This window comes from Cynoglossus semilaevis, chromosome 14, assembly GCF_000523025.1.
Source record: "Cynoglossus semilaevis isolate Cse_v1.0 chromosome 14, Cse_v1.0, whole genome shotgun sequence".
In the NCBI taxonomy this organism is placed as follows: domain Eukaryota; kingdom Metazoa; phylum Chordata; class Actinopteri; order Pleuronectiformes; family Cynoglossidae; genus Cynoglossus; species Cynoglossus semilaevis.
The window spans coordinates 28,744,011-28,757,092 of record NC_024320.1 but is presented as its reverse complement, the minus strand read 5'-3'; the positions used below and the strand labels follow the sequence as shown (position 1 = coordinate 28,757,092).

At 41.1% G+C, this 13,082-nt stretch overlaps 2 protein-coding genes and 1 non-coding gene across 3 annotated transcripts in view; 1 reads left to right on the top strand and 2 right to left on the bottom strand.

The window, feature by feature from the left end:
• The window catches only part of mat2aa (methionine adenosyltransferase 2Aa), a 13,641-nt gene extending 8,657 nt beyond the window's left edge, over positions 1–4,984 (bottom strand). Inside the window, exons 1-5 of the mRNA XM_008326360.3 lie at positions 4,590–4,984; positions 2,941–3,018; positions 2,224–2,346; positions 923–1,035; positions 702–845 (exon numbers count right to left, since the gene is read on the bottom strand). Of these exons, the coding sequence (XP_008324582.1) occupies positions 702–845; positions 923–1,035; positions 2,224–2,346; positions 2,941–3,018; positions 4,590–4,683 (552 nt within the window). The 5' untranslated portion in view covers positions 4,684–4,984. The remainder of the gene's footprint in view (positions 1–701; positions 846–922; positions 1,036–2,223; positions 2,347–2,940; positions 3,019–4,589) is intronic.
• Positions 4,985–6,397: 1,413 nt separating this feature from the next.
• inpp5ja (inositol polyphosphate-5-phosphatase Ja) overlaps positions 6,398–13,082 on the bottom strand; it is a 9,287-nt gene continuing 2,602 nt past the window's right edge. Inside the window, exons 3-13 of the mRNA XM_008326359.2 lie at positions 12,051–12,158; positions 11,857–11,965; positions 11,625–11,741; positions 11,154–11,329; positions 10,351–10,462; positions 10,042–10,151; positions 9,441–9,651; positions 9,221–9,358; positions 8,922–8,987; positions 8,698–8,802; positions 6,398–7,496 (exon numbers count right to left, since the gene is read on the bottom strand). Of these exons, the coding sequence (XP_008324581.1) occupies positions 7,041–7,496; positions 8,698–8,802; positions 8,922–8,987; positions 9,221–9,358; positions 9,441–9,651; positions 10,042–10,151; positions 10,351–10,462; positions 11,154–11,329; positions 11,625–11,741; positions 11,857–11,965; positions 12,051–12,158 (1,708 nt within the window). The 3' untranslated portion in view covers positions 6,398–7,040. The remainder of the gene's footprint in view (positions 7,497–8,697; positions 8,803–8,921; positions 8,988–9,220; positions 9,359–9,440; positions 9,652–10,041; positions 10,152–10,350; positions 10,463–11,153; positions 11,330–11,624; positions 11,742–11,856; positions 11,966–12,050; positions 12,159–13,082) is intronic.
• Positions 7,948–8,019, top strand: trnag-ucc (transfer RNA glycine (anticodon UCC)). Its single transcript has one exon. It is a non-coding gene; the product is annotated as a tRNA-Gly (tRNA).

The window sequence follows — 13,082 nt, the reverse complement described above, 5'->3', positions numbered from 1 at the left end:
GTGCTTCTCAGGGGGTTTGGAACAATTCCCTAGAATTTACAGCTAGGGGGCAGCGGTGGCTTGGTGGTTAAGGAAGCATGGCACCACCATCCCCCCCAACAATGCTGCCCCCTGCTGGCTTTGGTGATAGGTTAAAAGCAGAGGTCAGCGGTGTGCTGTGCCACAACTAAAAATAATTCACTTCACTGTGCTGTGATTCTTTATTGATTTTTGCTAATGGATTATTTTTAAGCTACATCACCCCCCCCCCACCCCTGCTCCTCCAGCAGTTGTATAATAGTCAGTGGACTAATAAGAAGAACCCCGTATCACTGACCTTTTGTGATATGACCATTAAAAAACATGAGCCGCCAGTCCAAACACGTGGACAAAACAAACGATTAAAGAGATTAAAAAATGGTCTTTGAACTGGTGGACTCAGCTTCAAAGCAGTGTTCAAAGAGTTGTTGTTTAGTTCAATATAGACACCACTACAGTTCACAGGTATTAAAAGAAGTATTTTCTTCATTTTTATATACTGCCACACCACAGACACTTGATTCTGATAAATAGCCGTCGTCACTACTACAGCTGAAGTGTCTAAAACTTTATTTCACTTAGACCTTTGATCCAACCTGCCGTGCGTCTGCAAACGTCCACTACAGTTTATGTCGACTCAAAATGAAGTGAAACTCTTTTATTCAACTGTACTTTTTCCTAACCTGAGTTTTGGAATCAGGTCGCAGCCAAGGCAGGGTTCCCTCTCGACGCAGCTCGGCCATCTTGGCGTTTAACTTGTGGGCCAGTACGATGGTGAGTGGCATGCACTCGTCGGTCTCATCGGTGGCGTATCCAAACATCAGACCCTGTTAGAGACAAGTGAATTCAACCACCGTTTCTGGTCCCATCTCTGAACCAAACACCAATATGAACAGATTCTGACCTGGTCCCCGGCTCCAACCTCCTCTTCTTTTCGATCCAGGTGAACACCCTGGGCAATGTCAGGTGACTGCTGCTCCAGAGCCACCAGCACGTTGCAGGTTTTATAGTCAAAGCCTGCATAAAAGGAAAGTGCTCTTAGTTGACCCTGAGGCTCTAAAGATACTCTGATAAATATGTCAGAGCCAGTTCAACAGGAGCAAATGTTTGTTTATGCCAGTGATGGATATGAAACTGTGGTTTTACATAAATCTACCCACTGTTGATATAAAACACATTTTAATCTTTATAATCTTCAACTGCAGGTGTAAAAAAAAAAAGTTAATGTTCCCTCGCTACTTCGTGGTTCTCCTTTCCCTCCGTCAGTACATCGTGAATTTCTTTTAAATTCCAATCTCACGCGAGTTTCGCTATATCACGATATTTAACTGTAAATATATTGTTTTCTTTATGTTTGTGATTAAAAAAAAAATTCTAACCTAAAAAAAATTTCAGTCTGCGGAGGGTTGATAACAGTATCTCGCCTCTACTTTGGTAGATTTTCCCTTTTCGTGGGGAATCTTGGAACGCAACTACCGCGACTGGAGAGGGACCACTGTACACAACATATTTTTATAACCATCAAAAACTGAGATATTGGATTAATGTAATCGTAGTTATATAATAATATAATAAATTAAAATTACACAATGTAATTAAGACTGTAACAATCAAATAAATTGCAGGAAGGAGCGCTACCGCAGGTCCTTCCTCCCATCAGCCATAAGACTGTTTAACTCTTTACACTGATTACCTGCACCCTTCACTGCCACTTTATTGTTCATTTTGTATATTTTTCTAAAGTTTACTTTAATTTTAGAGTGCTTTTTGCTTTTTAGTTCTTTTTACTCTATTTATTGTGTTAACTCCTCTTCTCTCTTTTTCTGCACTGCCACTGGCTACTGTACTAGTATGTTTCCCCCAAGGGGGGATAAAGCCCTACTCTACCCACTCTACTCTAAATTCCGACACAATGAAACTGAGGCCTTTGGAAACAAGGAAACACTTTGGCACTACTGTAAAGACCTGTTTTATTTCCACCGATGTCACTGTTATTTGTATCATTTATTCGTTATCTCTATTTATTAAAAAGCTTATCTAAAAGCTTTAAGAACGATTCACAAAAATGAAATAAAAAGCTGTGGCATGGCTGAAGGGCAAATGACGAATTCATCCCACAGTATCGACGACTCTGATGAAGTTTCGTTTCAGCCAAACCTGCAGGAATTTCTGGTTTTTATGTTAATGTGTTTTGCTTTTTTTAACCTTTGGAGGAGTCGTCATAGCCGATGTCTCTGATCGTTTCTCTCACGATCTTCTGGTAGTCCACGGTGGCCCTGGAGGTGATCTCCCCCGCAAGCAGGATCATGCCCGTCTTAGCAACGGTCTCTGAGGAGACAAAGGAGGGCAGTGAGAAGAACGTAAACAAATATGACAACAGAAACTGAGAGGGGAGGGTGGGGCTGTCAGGAATACCACTATACAATAACAAAACTTAACACACACACACACATCATATATCCATGAGCTCACAAATGAGGACAAAGGAAGGACAATGTTTGCTTGTTCAACAACACATACAGTTACTGACAAGTCTATATGCTTAGAAAAAAAAACAAATTTTTTTTTTAAAACTTTGACTATTTTACTTTGATTTTTCTATGGACTTCTCATTTGTGAAGTCTGTATTGTCTATATACCAATGCTCATACCACGCTGTACGTCTCTCTAATGATTATACAGCACTGTACATTTGTTATCTTGAATAAATTTGAATTAAAAAAAAAATAAAAAAATGTCTTCAGGGAGCCTTTTATTTTAGGAAAAAAACAAAAAACAACAGCCTTCAGGGAGCCTTTTATTTTAGGAAAACAAACAAACAAAAAACAACAGTGTCACCTTCATTGTAATGTAAAAAAAGATTATTTAATTTATTATTAATCTGCACATAACCTGCCAACTACAGTTTCACAGTGGACTCACCACATGCTACTTTGGCGTCAGGATCCTGTCTAAGGTGAGCATCCAACACAGCATCGCTGATCTGGTCACAAATTTTATCTGGGGGAAAAACATCCAAAAAAGACAGTCAACAAAAATGACCAAAAAAAAGTGCACCCTCATCTTATCTGATCAAAAATACAGCCCCATATCGTGTGGGCCACAAGAGGGCACTCTTGCTAATGCACCACTGAAAAATAAAAAACAAATTAAACTTAAACTATAAAACAATTAAAAACTTGTTTTTGATAATGCTGTTGCAGAATAAGACGGTTTATCTTTATTGAAAAAGTGACTGTGAAAGGAACTTTTTGAACTGAACTGAATAACTTGAAGTCACTGAACACGTTTCTCTTGCTTTCAACAGCTAAGGAATCTCTGAAGAAACACACCACTTTATATAAGTATACGTGTCAGCGTACTGCAGCTGCTTCAACCTCACAGGTGAACCAACCTTGCAGTATCTATATTTAGGACTGTACTATAAGCCTATTATCCATTTCACTGGAGCAGCCAGTGTGAGGACGGACAACTGTGGTTCATGGTACAGCAATGTACCTGCAAAATAGACCCGTGATTATCATGTGAATAATAAAATGGCAGCTTGTTGAAAACGTGCAAACATCAGCTAAAATTAACAAGGACAGGAAAATCTATCAAAACAGAGGAAACAGAGAAGAAACATTTACACAGTGACATCATCTTCAAATCTTCTGAACTGTTATATTTAATAGTAATAGTGAAATACAGCCACAAGGGACGGAGGAGAAATTAATCCTAAAAAAAAAAAAAAAAAAAACTAAAAAAAATCCTGAACACCAGCTGCTGTGAACGCAAAGACAACAGATTTGTGGCGAACTAATTCTTTTAAATAAATGTAATTAAGAACTCGTGTTGTCGAGTATAATTTTAAAATTTAAGTCTTTTTTTTTTAAATGATGTGGTACTTCTATCCATCTATACAACAACGTCTTTGTTTTTTGGGGGACTTCTATCCATCTATACAACAACGTCTGTGTTTTTTGGGGGGGTTTTTTTACAACACTTTTTCAGCAGTGGAAAAGTAAATAAAAACTTTAGGAATACATACTTTTAAATCGTGCCTGCGTGAGAGGTAGTGTATATACTTTGGGTTTACAAACACTCTCCTCAGAATTGGACATACTATACCGTTTATATGCTCAACTACATGTGAGAAACGTGGGTTCAAGAAGTTTGAGGTTAGCTGGGACAAAACGTTGTACAAACAGTGTCGGGAGAAACTCGGGCCTGTCCCGGTATCGACGTTTAAAACTATTGTCACATTTTAATTGCTAACAATTAAATCAATTAAATAAAATGTAGATAGAGCTCATAATTGACAGGCGGCGAGAGATTAGCTTTTGAAGCTAAGCCAGAGCAACGAACACCCACGTTTGTCCTCTTTTTTTTTTTTTTATGTCCCTATATAACTTACACATGCTGTGTAAATGCGGAGTTAATTATGTTACTTGGAAAACTTTTTCGGGTTAAGTCGGCGTGTCAAAGAAACACACCGGCTAACACACGGTACACGACGTCTGACGCAAATGCTACCAGGCTAATTAGCTCAGTTAGCACCCAGAAATATAAAATCACAGACACAAACTCACCGGGGTGTCCTTCGCCGACTGACTCGGAGGTGAAAAGGAAGATGTTCTCGTCGGCGATCGAGTCATCGTGGAAGCCGTTCATGTTGAGGCTCATTTTAGCTAGTAATGACAGTGTGATGCTAACACGGCTAACACGTCTCTGTAGATGAACTCGCCGCTACAATGCAGTGCAGTGGAGTTGACTACGGAGGGAGGGCGAACTCCACAGCTTTTATGCAGAGCCTGTTCTCAGTTTTAAGCCCGTATAGACTCTTAAAAAAAACCCCGGGCCAAAGCAGTCGTTGTTTTCTGAGGTGTATTAAGCCTTTAGGTCATTTGTTAATGTTGTTGTCGAGGCCGGGCCATGTGAGGAGGAGAGGGCGTGCACCGAGAGAGAGAGCAGAGTCCAGAAACGTCCGCAGCAGCAGCAGCAGCCGTCAGGAAAACTTAATTAAAATGCACTTAAATATGAAATAACAGCGATACGTCTGTTTTATTTTATTTTTTATCGTCCTTTTCTATCTTTCACTATATGATGAACCGACTTACACGTAAAACACAACAGTGGTAGAAAAAAAGTGACTCGTCCTAAAGCCACGAAAACGTGTTTCTGCCGTCTAAAATATGCAATATATATATATTTAAATTAGTGAATAACATTATATATACATTAAGGTTGATTGACTAAGATTGTATTGAAACAATGTCAAATTCCACTGTTTAATATCAAATATAAACCCTCACCTAAAATGTGACGTCAGGCTCAATAGCGGATCTGATGTTTTGCTTGTTTTTTTTATTAGCTTCAAAAGTTTAACTATTAACCAAATTAATTGCTTATGTCAATGACTTTACAAAACGACTGTAAGACATGTTTCAACATGTTTCGTTGACTTTCCACCACAATAAACATATATACAATTGAATGTTGCTTAATGTTGCTTAATGTGTATTATTCATACTGTAACACCATAGGTCGTACATAAGAAGTGGAGCCAGTACCATGTGGTTCCAGGTCCTGGTCCTGGTCCAGGTGCTGAGATGAGACCTTGGTGTAACTGTAATCTACTTCCTAACCCTAGAGCGTTGTCACGAAAAAAAACAAAAACAAAAAAACAAAACATTTTTATTTCCCATTTTAAAAAAATCCACAGAACTAAACTTCTTCTGGATTAAACCTATCCATCAAGCGGGGGGAGGGGGGGGGCAGAAGGGGGGGGGTTCACTGGGTCTGGCAATTATCCTGATTAAAAACATCATGGCTGACTGTACACTGGCTGTGAACGCCTGTTTATGTCTGTGTTGCTATTGCTGCCTTTGGTTTCCATCTTTGTGTTTGTATTTTTGTAATTTTATTTTTTTCATCTGTATAATTAAAACTCAAACCTCAGTGAAGTTTCTTATAAAATTAATAAAATTTGACCTGCTAACAATTCATCATCTGTGAGACAGGAAGGATTAAAAGCATTAAAAAAAAAGAAAAAAAGACCACAGACACAGACACCTCAGTGTCTGTTACTCTCAGTCTGTTACTCTCGTCTTTTATTGGATTACTCACACAGAGATTTAAGAGTGTGTCGATTCAAACACACACACACACACACACACCAGTCTGAGTGTCTCACTGAGCTGCTGGGAATAAGGGATTACTGGTGAAGTCACGTGATCACACTGACACTTCAGGTTGTTTATGTTAAACCACACACACAGACACACAAACACACACAAACACACACACACACACACACACCCAGTTCATGAATACACAGTTCTAGTTTTACAGTTTTACACCAGTCCAGACAAAGTCACAGAATCATGATGTCTCCGTCTTTTTTTTTTTTACAAATATTGCTTTCAATAACCAGGTACGACATCTGTCACAGGTTAGGTCAGATATTACTTCTTTTTTTTTTAACTACTTCTGAGTCTTTAAAAGCACTTGTCTCCAGCAGTCTGGACACATGGTCCAATCTGGCAGCGTGAGATCCGAGCGTGAACTGCGCAATGTTTGCCAAAAATCGTCCGACCGTAGATCATTTCTAAAACCAGGGCTGTCATTTATTCAACTTTGATGAGACATTTTTTTGGCCCAGAGTCTGCGACGTGGGGCTCGTAGCACTTAGCCTGGGAAACACGTTAATGAGATCGTAATTAACTAACAATAATTAATTAATAATTATTAAAGTATTTTTGCGATATTTGATGACGCACTGATTGATTTAAAAACGTTATCTATTTGTGGTAGAGGTTGAAGACTCCTGTGTTTAGAGAAAGAAACTAGCTAGCATCATTTTCTTTCTTTCTTTTTTTTGTTTGTTTGGTCAGAGAGAGCTGTGCTTAGAGCACCCTCTGCTGGATCAGGCTAAAATGACCGCAGATTGTCTTATTCATTACAAGACGTGTTTAAACTGGATCGTGAACTTATTCGAACGTCATTTGTCAAAGTGACAGCCCCGTGACGTGGTGTTAGCTTTACCCTGGTTTCCCGATCTGTTTGATTCCCGTGGGGCTAACCTGAGCTGGTCTGTGTTCACCTATGATGGCGGCGATCAACGCCTCTGGTACACTCACGCCACCGCCTGGAGACACGGGGCTGCGGGGACTCAGCGGACTGATAGATGGTGAAGGCACAGTGTTGGGCGACACCAGCCGTTCCTTCTTGGCAGTGGAGCAGGGTGAGCGGCTCGATGCCTGGCCTTCTTTAGGGCGAGGGCAGAGGCTGAGGCTCTGGAGTGACGGGAGAGGGTTGGAGGTCAGAGCAGGAACTGCAGGACTGCGGCTGTGTCTGTGGCGCTGATGGTGTTTCCCGGTTTTAGGGCTGGGGCTGCGGGAGTTTGGAGCCAGCAGGACAAGAGTGCTGTCGTCTTCTGAGCTGACGTCAGAGCTGTCGGAGCGTCCAATGGGAGGGCTGCAGACTGGGATTTTGATCTGTGTGGGTCGAAGGAAGCTACGTTTGTCATGCTAACACAAAATAACGAATATATATGTATTATATTATAGATTTATTTATTTTAAACATTTCATTCTGTGAACTAGGATGATTAGTTACTATTAACCAATGATTGAGGATTAAAAAATTAACTAAATCAATTCACTAAATTGATCGAATTTCAGGTCCCGGAACTTTGGAGAACTGGTGTTTCCGGCTACTTTTATTTTTTTATTTTTCATTGTCTATTCAACTAAAGATCTATTAATCTGACATCTGCAATTCACCCATCAGAACAATGTATAGTAAATTACAGGAAATTATACAAATAAATATGGTAATCGATAGTTAAAATCCAGCCGTTTTACGAGTACGTACTATAATACTACTACGACAACTACTACCGAAAGAAAAGCGGAAGTATAGTGAGACGGCGGTAGAATTCGCATGGCGTTGGTGGTATAGTGGTGAGCATAGCTGCCTTCCAAGCAGTTGACCCGGGTTCGATTCCCGGCCAACGCAAAAGCTTTTTTTTTGTTTTGTTTTTGTTTAAAACCAGAGCTAAGTTGACGCTGGTGGTTGCTAGCTGTAGCAACTAGGTGCAAAATGTTATTTCTATGTATGTTCACTTCAACTTTTAAAATGCTATTTTTGCATTCTGTACAGTACTTTCCTGTTACAACGAAAATGTGGTTAACTCCAGTCTCGTTAAAATGTCCACCAACATCATCGAACTAAACTTAAAGTCCAGATTAAATCACAAGATGTAACTTTTAGAAAATCATACTTTACTTGATGTAAAGATATATATTTTTTTAATATAAATGCGGAGTTCACATTAGAGATTAGTATCATTACATCATTATTATTTGTCCATGTGACATATTGACTTTACTATACATTAAGACTTTTATCTCCTGCCACTTCCAGCATGTTCACATAGGGATTTAGTATAACTATCCACATACATTTTACATGTATATTACCTATAAAGGTAATATACATGTATATTATACAAGGTAATACATGTACATGTACTGTATATTACCTATATGGTAATACATTTAGCAGACGCTTTCATCTAAGTGATTTACATTTACGTATGTAAACATATATTTTCAGGTACATCCTGTTGACCTGAAGTCAGTGAACCACCAGCGTGAACCACTCTGAGAGGACAAAACTCTGTGCAGGTGTTACCTGAACGGGTGTTGACAGTCCAACAATACTGTTCATGTTGTGGCTGAAGTAGCCAAGAAGGTATTCACAGTCCTCTCTGGGCAGATCTTCCTCTGGAAACGTCACCTGGGGTAAAAAAAAGAAGAAGAAAAAGAAGAGAAGAGAAATGTCTGTGAAGATTAGCAGTGAAATGAAATCACCGATAAATTCCTGTCCCATATCTGTGTCCCACATCGGTGTCCCACCTGTGTCGCATGTTCTCCCTTGGCCCACACATACGCCTGGTAATCTTTGTGGTGTCTGAATCCAAGCTGTACAGAAAGAAACGTCAAAAACTGACACCAAAGGTCAATTCTTTTACTTTTTTATTTTTGTTTGAACCTTTTACAGTGACCTTTGTTAATGTGACCTCTGTGAGGTCAGGGTCACCTTGTACAGTGACCTTTACAGTGACCTTTGTTAATGGTTAATGTGACCTCTGTGAGGTCAGGGTCACCTCGTACAGTGACCTTTGTTAATGTGACCTCTGTGAGGTCAGGGTCACCTTGTACAGCGCCACCCAGTCCCACGAGCTGCGCTGAAAACCGGAGGAAACGCTGAATCTAACTGAAGCGTCCGAGACTTGACTCCACTCCTTGTTGACCTGAAACTCCACCAGTGGAATTTCCACCTTGAACGGGAACTGGAATAGAACAAACAGACGACACAAGTTAAATAATCCAATCAGCAGGTAAACAAAGTAAAGAAGAGTAAACAAACCCTACGTGTAAAGAAAACAGGGCAGAAACAGGCTTGTGATCGCTGATGGTGAAGCCCATGTGACTCTCGTATGTTTGCTGGGTCACTTTAGTTGCCCCACCCAGCCATGAGGTCAGACCCCGCTGCAGTGCTGCATTGTGGGTAGGAACCGGGGAGACGGTGCGTCGAAGGCGCCACAGGATGCGATCTGTCCAGGCTGGTTTCCTTTTCTTAGCACTGATAGTCGAAAGAAAGAGGGTTAGGACTGGTTAACTAACCAAAACTAGTTGAACTGGACCTCACACTCAGACGTCACGGCTGAGATGTTGATTTTGTTTCATCATGTTGCTGCATTATATTATGGTCTGTAGTAAAACTATGCAACATAAGTAGGTCTATGTTACAGTACCGTACCGTACTGTACCATACTGTACCACGCTTAATCATACCATATTTACTTATTTAATTCTTTAACATTTAATCTTTATATTTTCTTTAATTTTTCTTTTTATTATTATTTAAATAAATACGTTCCACCTTTTTATTTTGGGCTGATTTGACTCAATGTTCCTTCTCATCTAAGGTCACATTGTGAAGGTCATTATTAATGGGAATGAACGGACCAACCTGGTGTCGTAGGTGTTGGTGCCCACATCAAATTTATAAGTGGGCGGGAACTTGAGCGCCCCCTCCATGAAGCCATCCAGGATGGACTCTGTGTTTTTAGCCATGTTCAGCTGTGGAGCAGATCGATACAAACATCAGAGACACAAAAAAAATCATTCTGGACAGAAAAGATTTGTCTTAATAATTGTGGAATTACAGTGACCTCTCGTGGCTGGAGTGTGAAACACAAGGAGGGAGTATAAAGAGTTCCAGTGAAGCGTCTGAAAAAATAGTTGCTGTATTGAATTATTCAGAGTCCCGGGCTCTCACCTGATCCCGTTCCCACAGCAGCGGAAGCTTGTTACTGTCGACGGTACATTTCACCACGTGGATGTCGTAGTCCTCGATACGGAAGTTCAAATCTCCAAACCAAAACACCACACTGTGGTAAATAATAATAATAATAAATGACATTGTTAAATACTGGGAATGTAACTGTTCCATTATATATTTAGAATATATGGTTAGATTTTAAATTGAAGTCTATATAAGTAGGGCTAGCTTCCAACTGGCCAATAGTGGTACTGCACCCAGAGCTGTATATTCTGATGTAAACGTCAGTCGACTTTACATGGTCTTTGGACATTGGGTCTTACATTACAGAGGCAATAACCCTGTTTGACAAACACTGGCGCCCCCCAGGGGTGGTTACTTTCAAAGGTGGCTTTGGAAAACACACTAGAGTGATACTACATGGAAATGGGAAAGATGGAAGATGATGAGGTCAAAAAGTCAGACCAGAAATAGCCTTCACTTGACAGATTGAATAGAAGGCTTTAAATCAGGGGCTTTCAACCCCTGGTCCGGGGACCGGTGCCGGTTCATAGGCCATTAGGTACCGAGCCGTAGTAGGACACAGTGAAAAAACGTTCAGGTATTATCGGTCCGCAGTAACAGCTGAGGCTCACTGACCGGTCCTCGGTACAAAAACGTTCAGGGGACCACTGCTTTAGAAACACGTGTACTGAAATACTCCGATCAACATGAGGGTGACATTCAGCCCAGGTCTGAGCTCATGCCACCTGAAGGTTAAAAAAAAAAAAAAAACCCTAAAAAGGTCAAAGGTCACCCACTCGTGGTCCAGGACCCCGGTGGCGGCCCCGCCTTCAAACTGCTGCTGCTGCAGGATGCTCTCGAAGTCCTCCATCCTCTGCTCCAGGTTCCTCATGTGGGCCGGCAGGTGGCAGTTCAGGAAGCAGAGCGGGTGTCCGAAAACCGTCATCCTGGCACTGACGCCTCCTTTGTTCCCCTGTCGGAGACAGAAGACAGAGGAGCGTCTTCATATTTGTCCTGATCAGGTTGCTGCTGAAGGACGAGGTCTTTTTTTTTTGTTGTTTTGTTTTGTTTGTTTTTTTTCATTTTTGAGCTAAAGAAAGATGAAGCGTCTCCTGCTGCACCGACCTCAGAGAGGAGACTGCAGCAGCAGCAGCAGCAGCAGCAGACGGGTCGATGCTGACACAGCACACACACACACACAGAGGTCACACACTGACCCACCCCCCCCCGCCCCCCGTCCCTCCCCCGGCTCACTCACACACACGTACCCAGTAACCCCCCAGTCCCGTGCGCGTCTTCTGTGTCTGCACGCCCCGGAGGAACGGGAGGTGGACGGATTTAGAGAACACCAGCAGGAGAACTCCCTGCATTCTCTGGGACGCCACCTGGTGGACAGGACGGGAAACACAGAAACAGCCGTGAATCTTTGATGACTCAACACAAACACAGCGTGCGTCAGGTGTGTGTGTGCGTGCGTCGACCGCGTCGGCCTTCACCGACCAGGACGTATCCCAGAGGGCTGAGCGTGTCCATGCAGAGCTCGCTCCACTGGTCTGAGAAGAGGGCGTCCTTCAGGCGTTTGTTGATCATGGAGTTCACCTCCTGGAGTCTGGAGAGGAGACGGCGGATTTAAAGGACGGTGACGGACAAACACAGACCACGGTCGTGGGCGTCCACGTCTGACGCTCTCTTACCCGATGACACACATGTCCACGCTGCCATCTGAGACATTCGGTCCAAACAGAGCGGTGATGTCATCCGGTGGGACGGCCGAGCCCACGTTCCATGTGGCGATGTAGACACTGGACAGACAGAGAGAGATTGGGACGGTTTAATTAACGAGGATCAAACCCTGGTCCTGATGAAGCTTCAGTATCAAAGTCAGATGTTGTCAGACTGCGGCTGAAGCCATAACCTGTTCAGTTCAGTTAAGGAAAAATCTGTGTTTTTCTTCTAAATCTTACGAAGTTAATTTGATGCAGAAACAGAGAACTGAGATCATCAGATCATTTCATTATAACGATCATTTATCTTTTTATTTTTATTTTAAATAAAGTGTCAAAATATTTTTCTTTTATGTAGGACCCAGTAGGGGGCGCTGTTCTGAAGATATGAGACCGTTTTTCTATTGACATTAAACACTTTTCATTTCTGTTTGTTTTGTTTCTTATTTCTGCCACTCTATAAAAAAAATAATAAAATAAACAGCCTTAAAATCAATGAGATAAAAAGGAGTTCAAATACTTTGAGTATTTTGAAGGAGTACATTTAAACAGAACATTTACAGGTGACGTTTTTGCTTTTTTCCTTATAATAAGATAAAAAACAAAGTCACGTACTGACTAATATTCATATTGTAATAGTTAAACTTGAATTTTAATGGTCAGGTGATTGATGTTGTTTTTTTTTTTTCTTTTAAATCTGTCAATAACGTCAACAGTCCAACAGTCAGTGAACGCACCGTTCAGGAATGTTTTTTAAATCAGGAAGAGATTTTTGTCCGCGGTTGTTTTGATGCTGAGTTTAAATTAAAAAAAAAAACCTCAGTCAATACATCACTGCCTATCACATATCACATGACATATCACATGACATATCACCTGACATATCACATGACACATCACCTGACATATCACATGACACATCACCTGACCTGCTGTATCTCATCACAGTGGGACATTTTTGTCCGTTTCATCCTCAACATAAACACGTCTTGAAATTTAAAG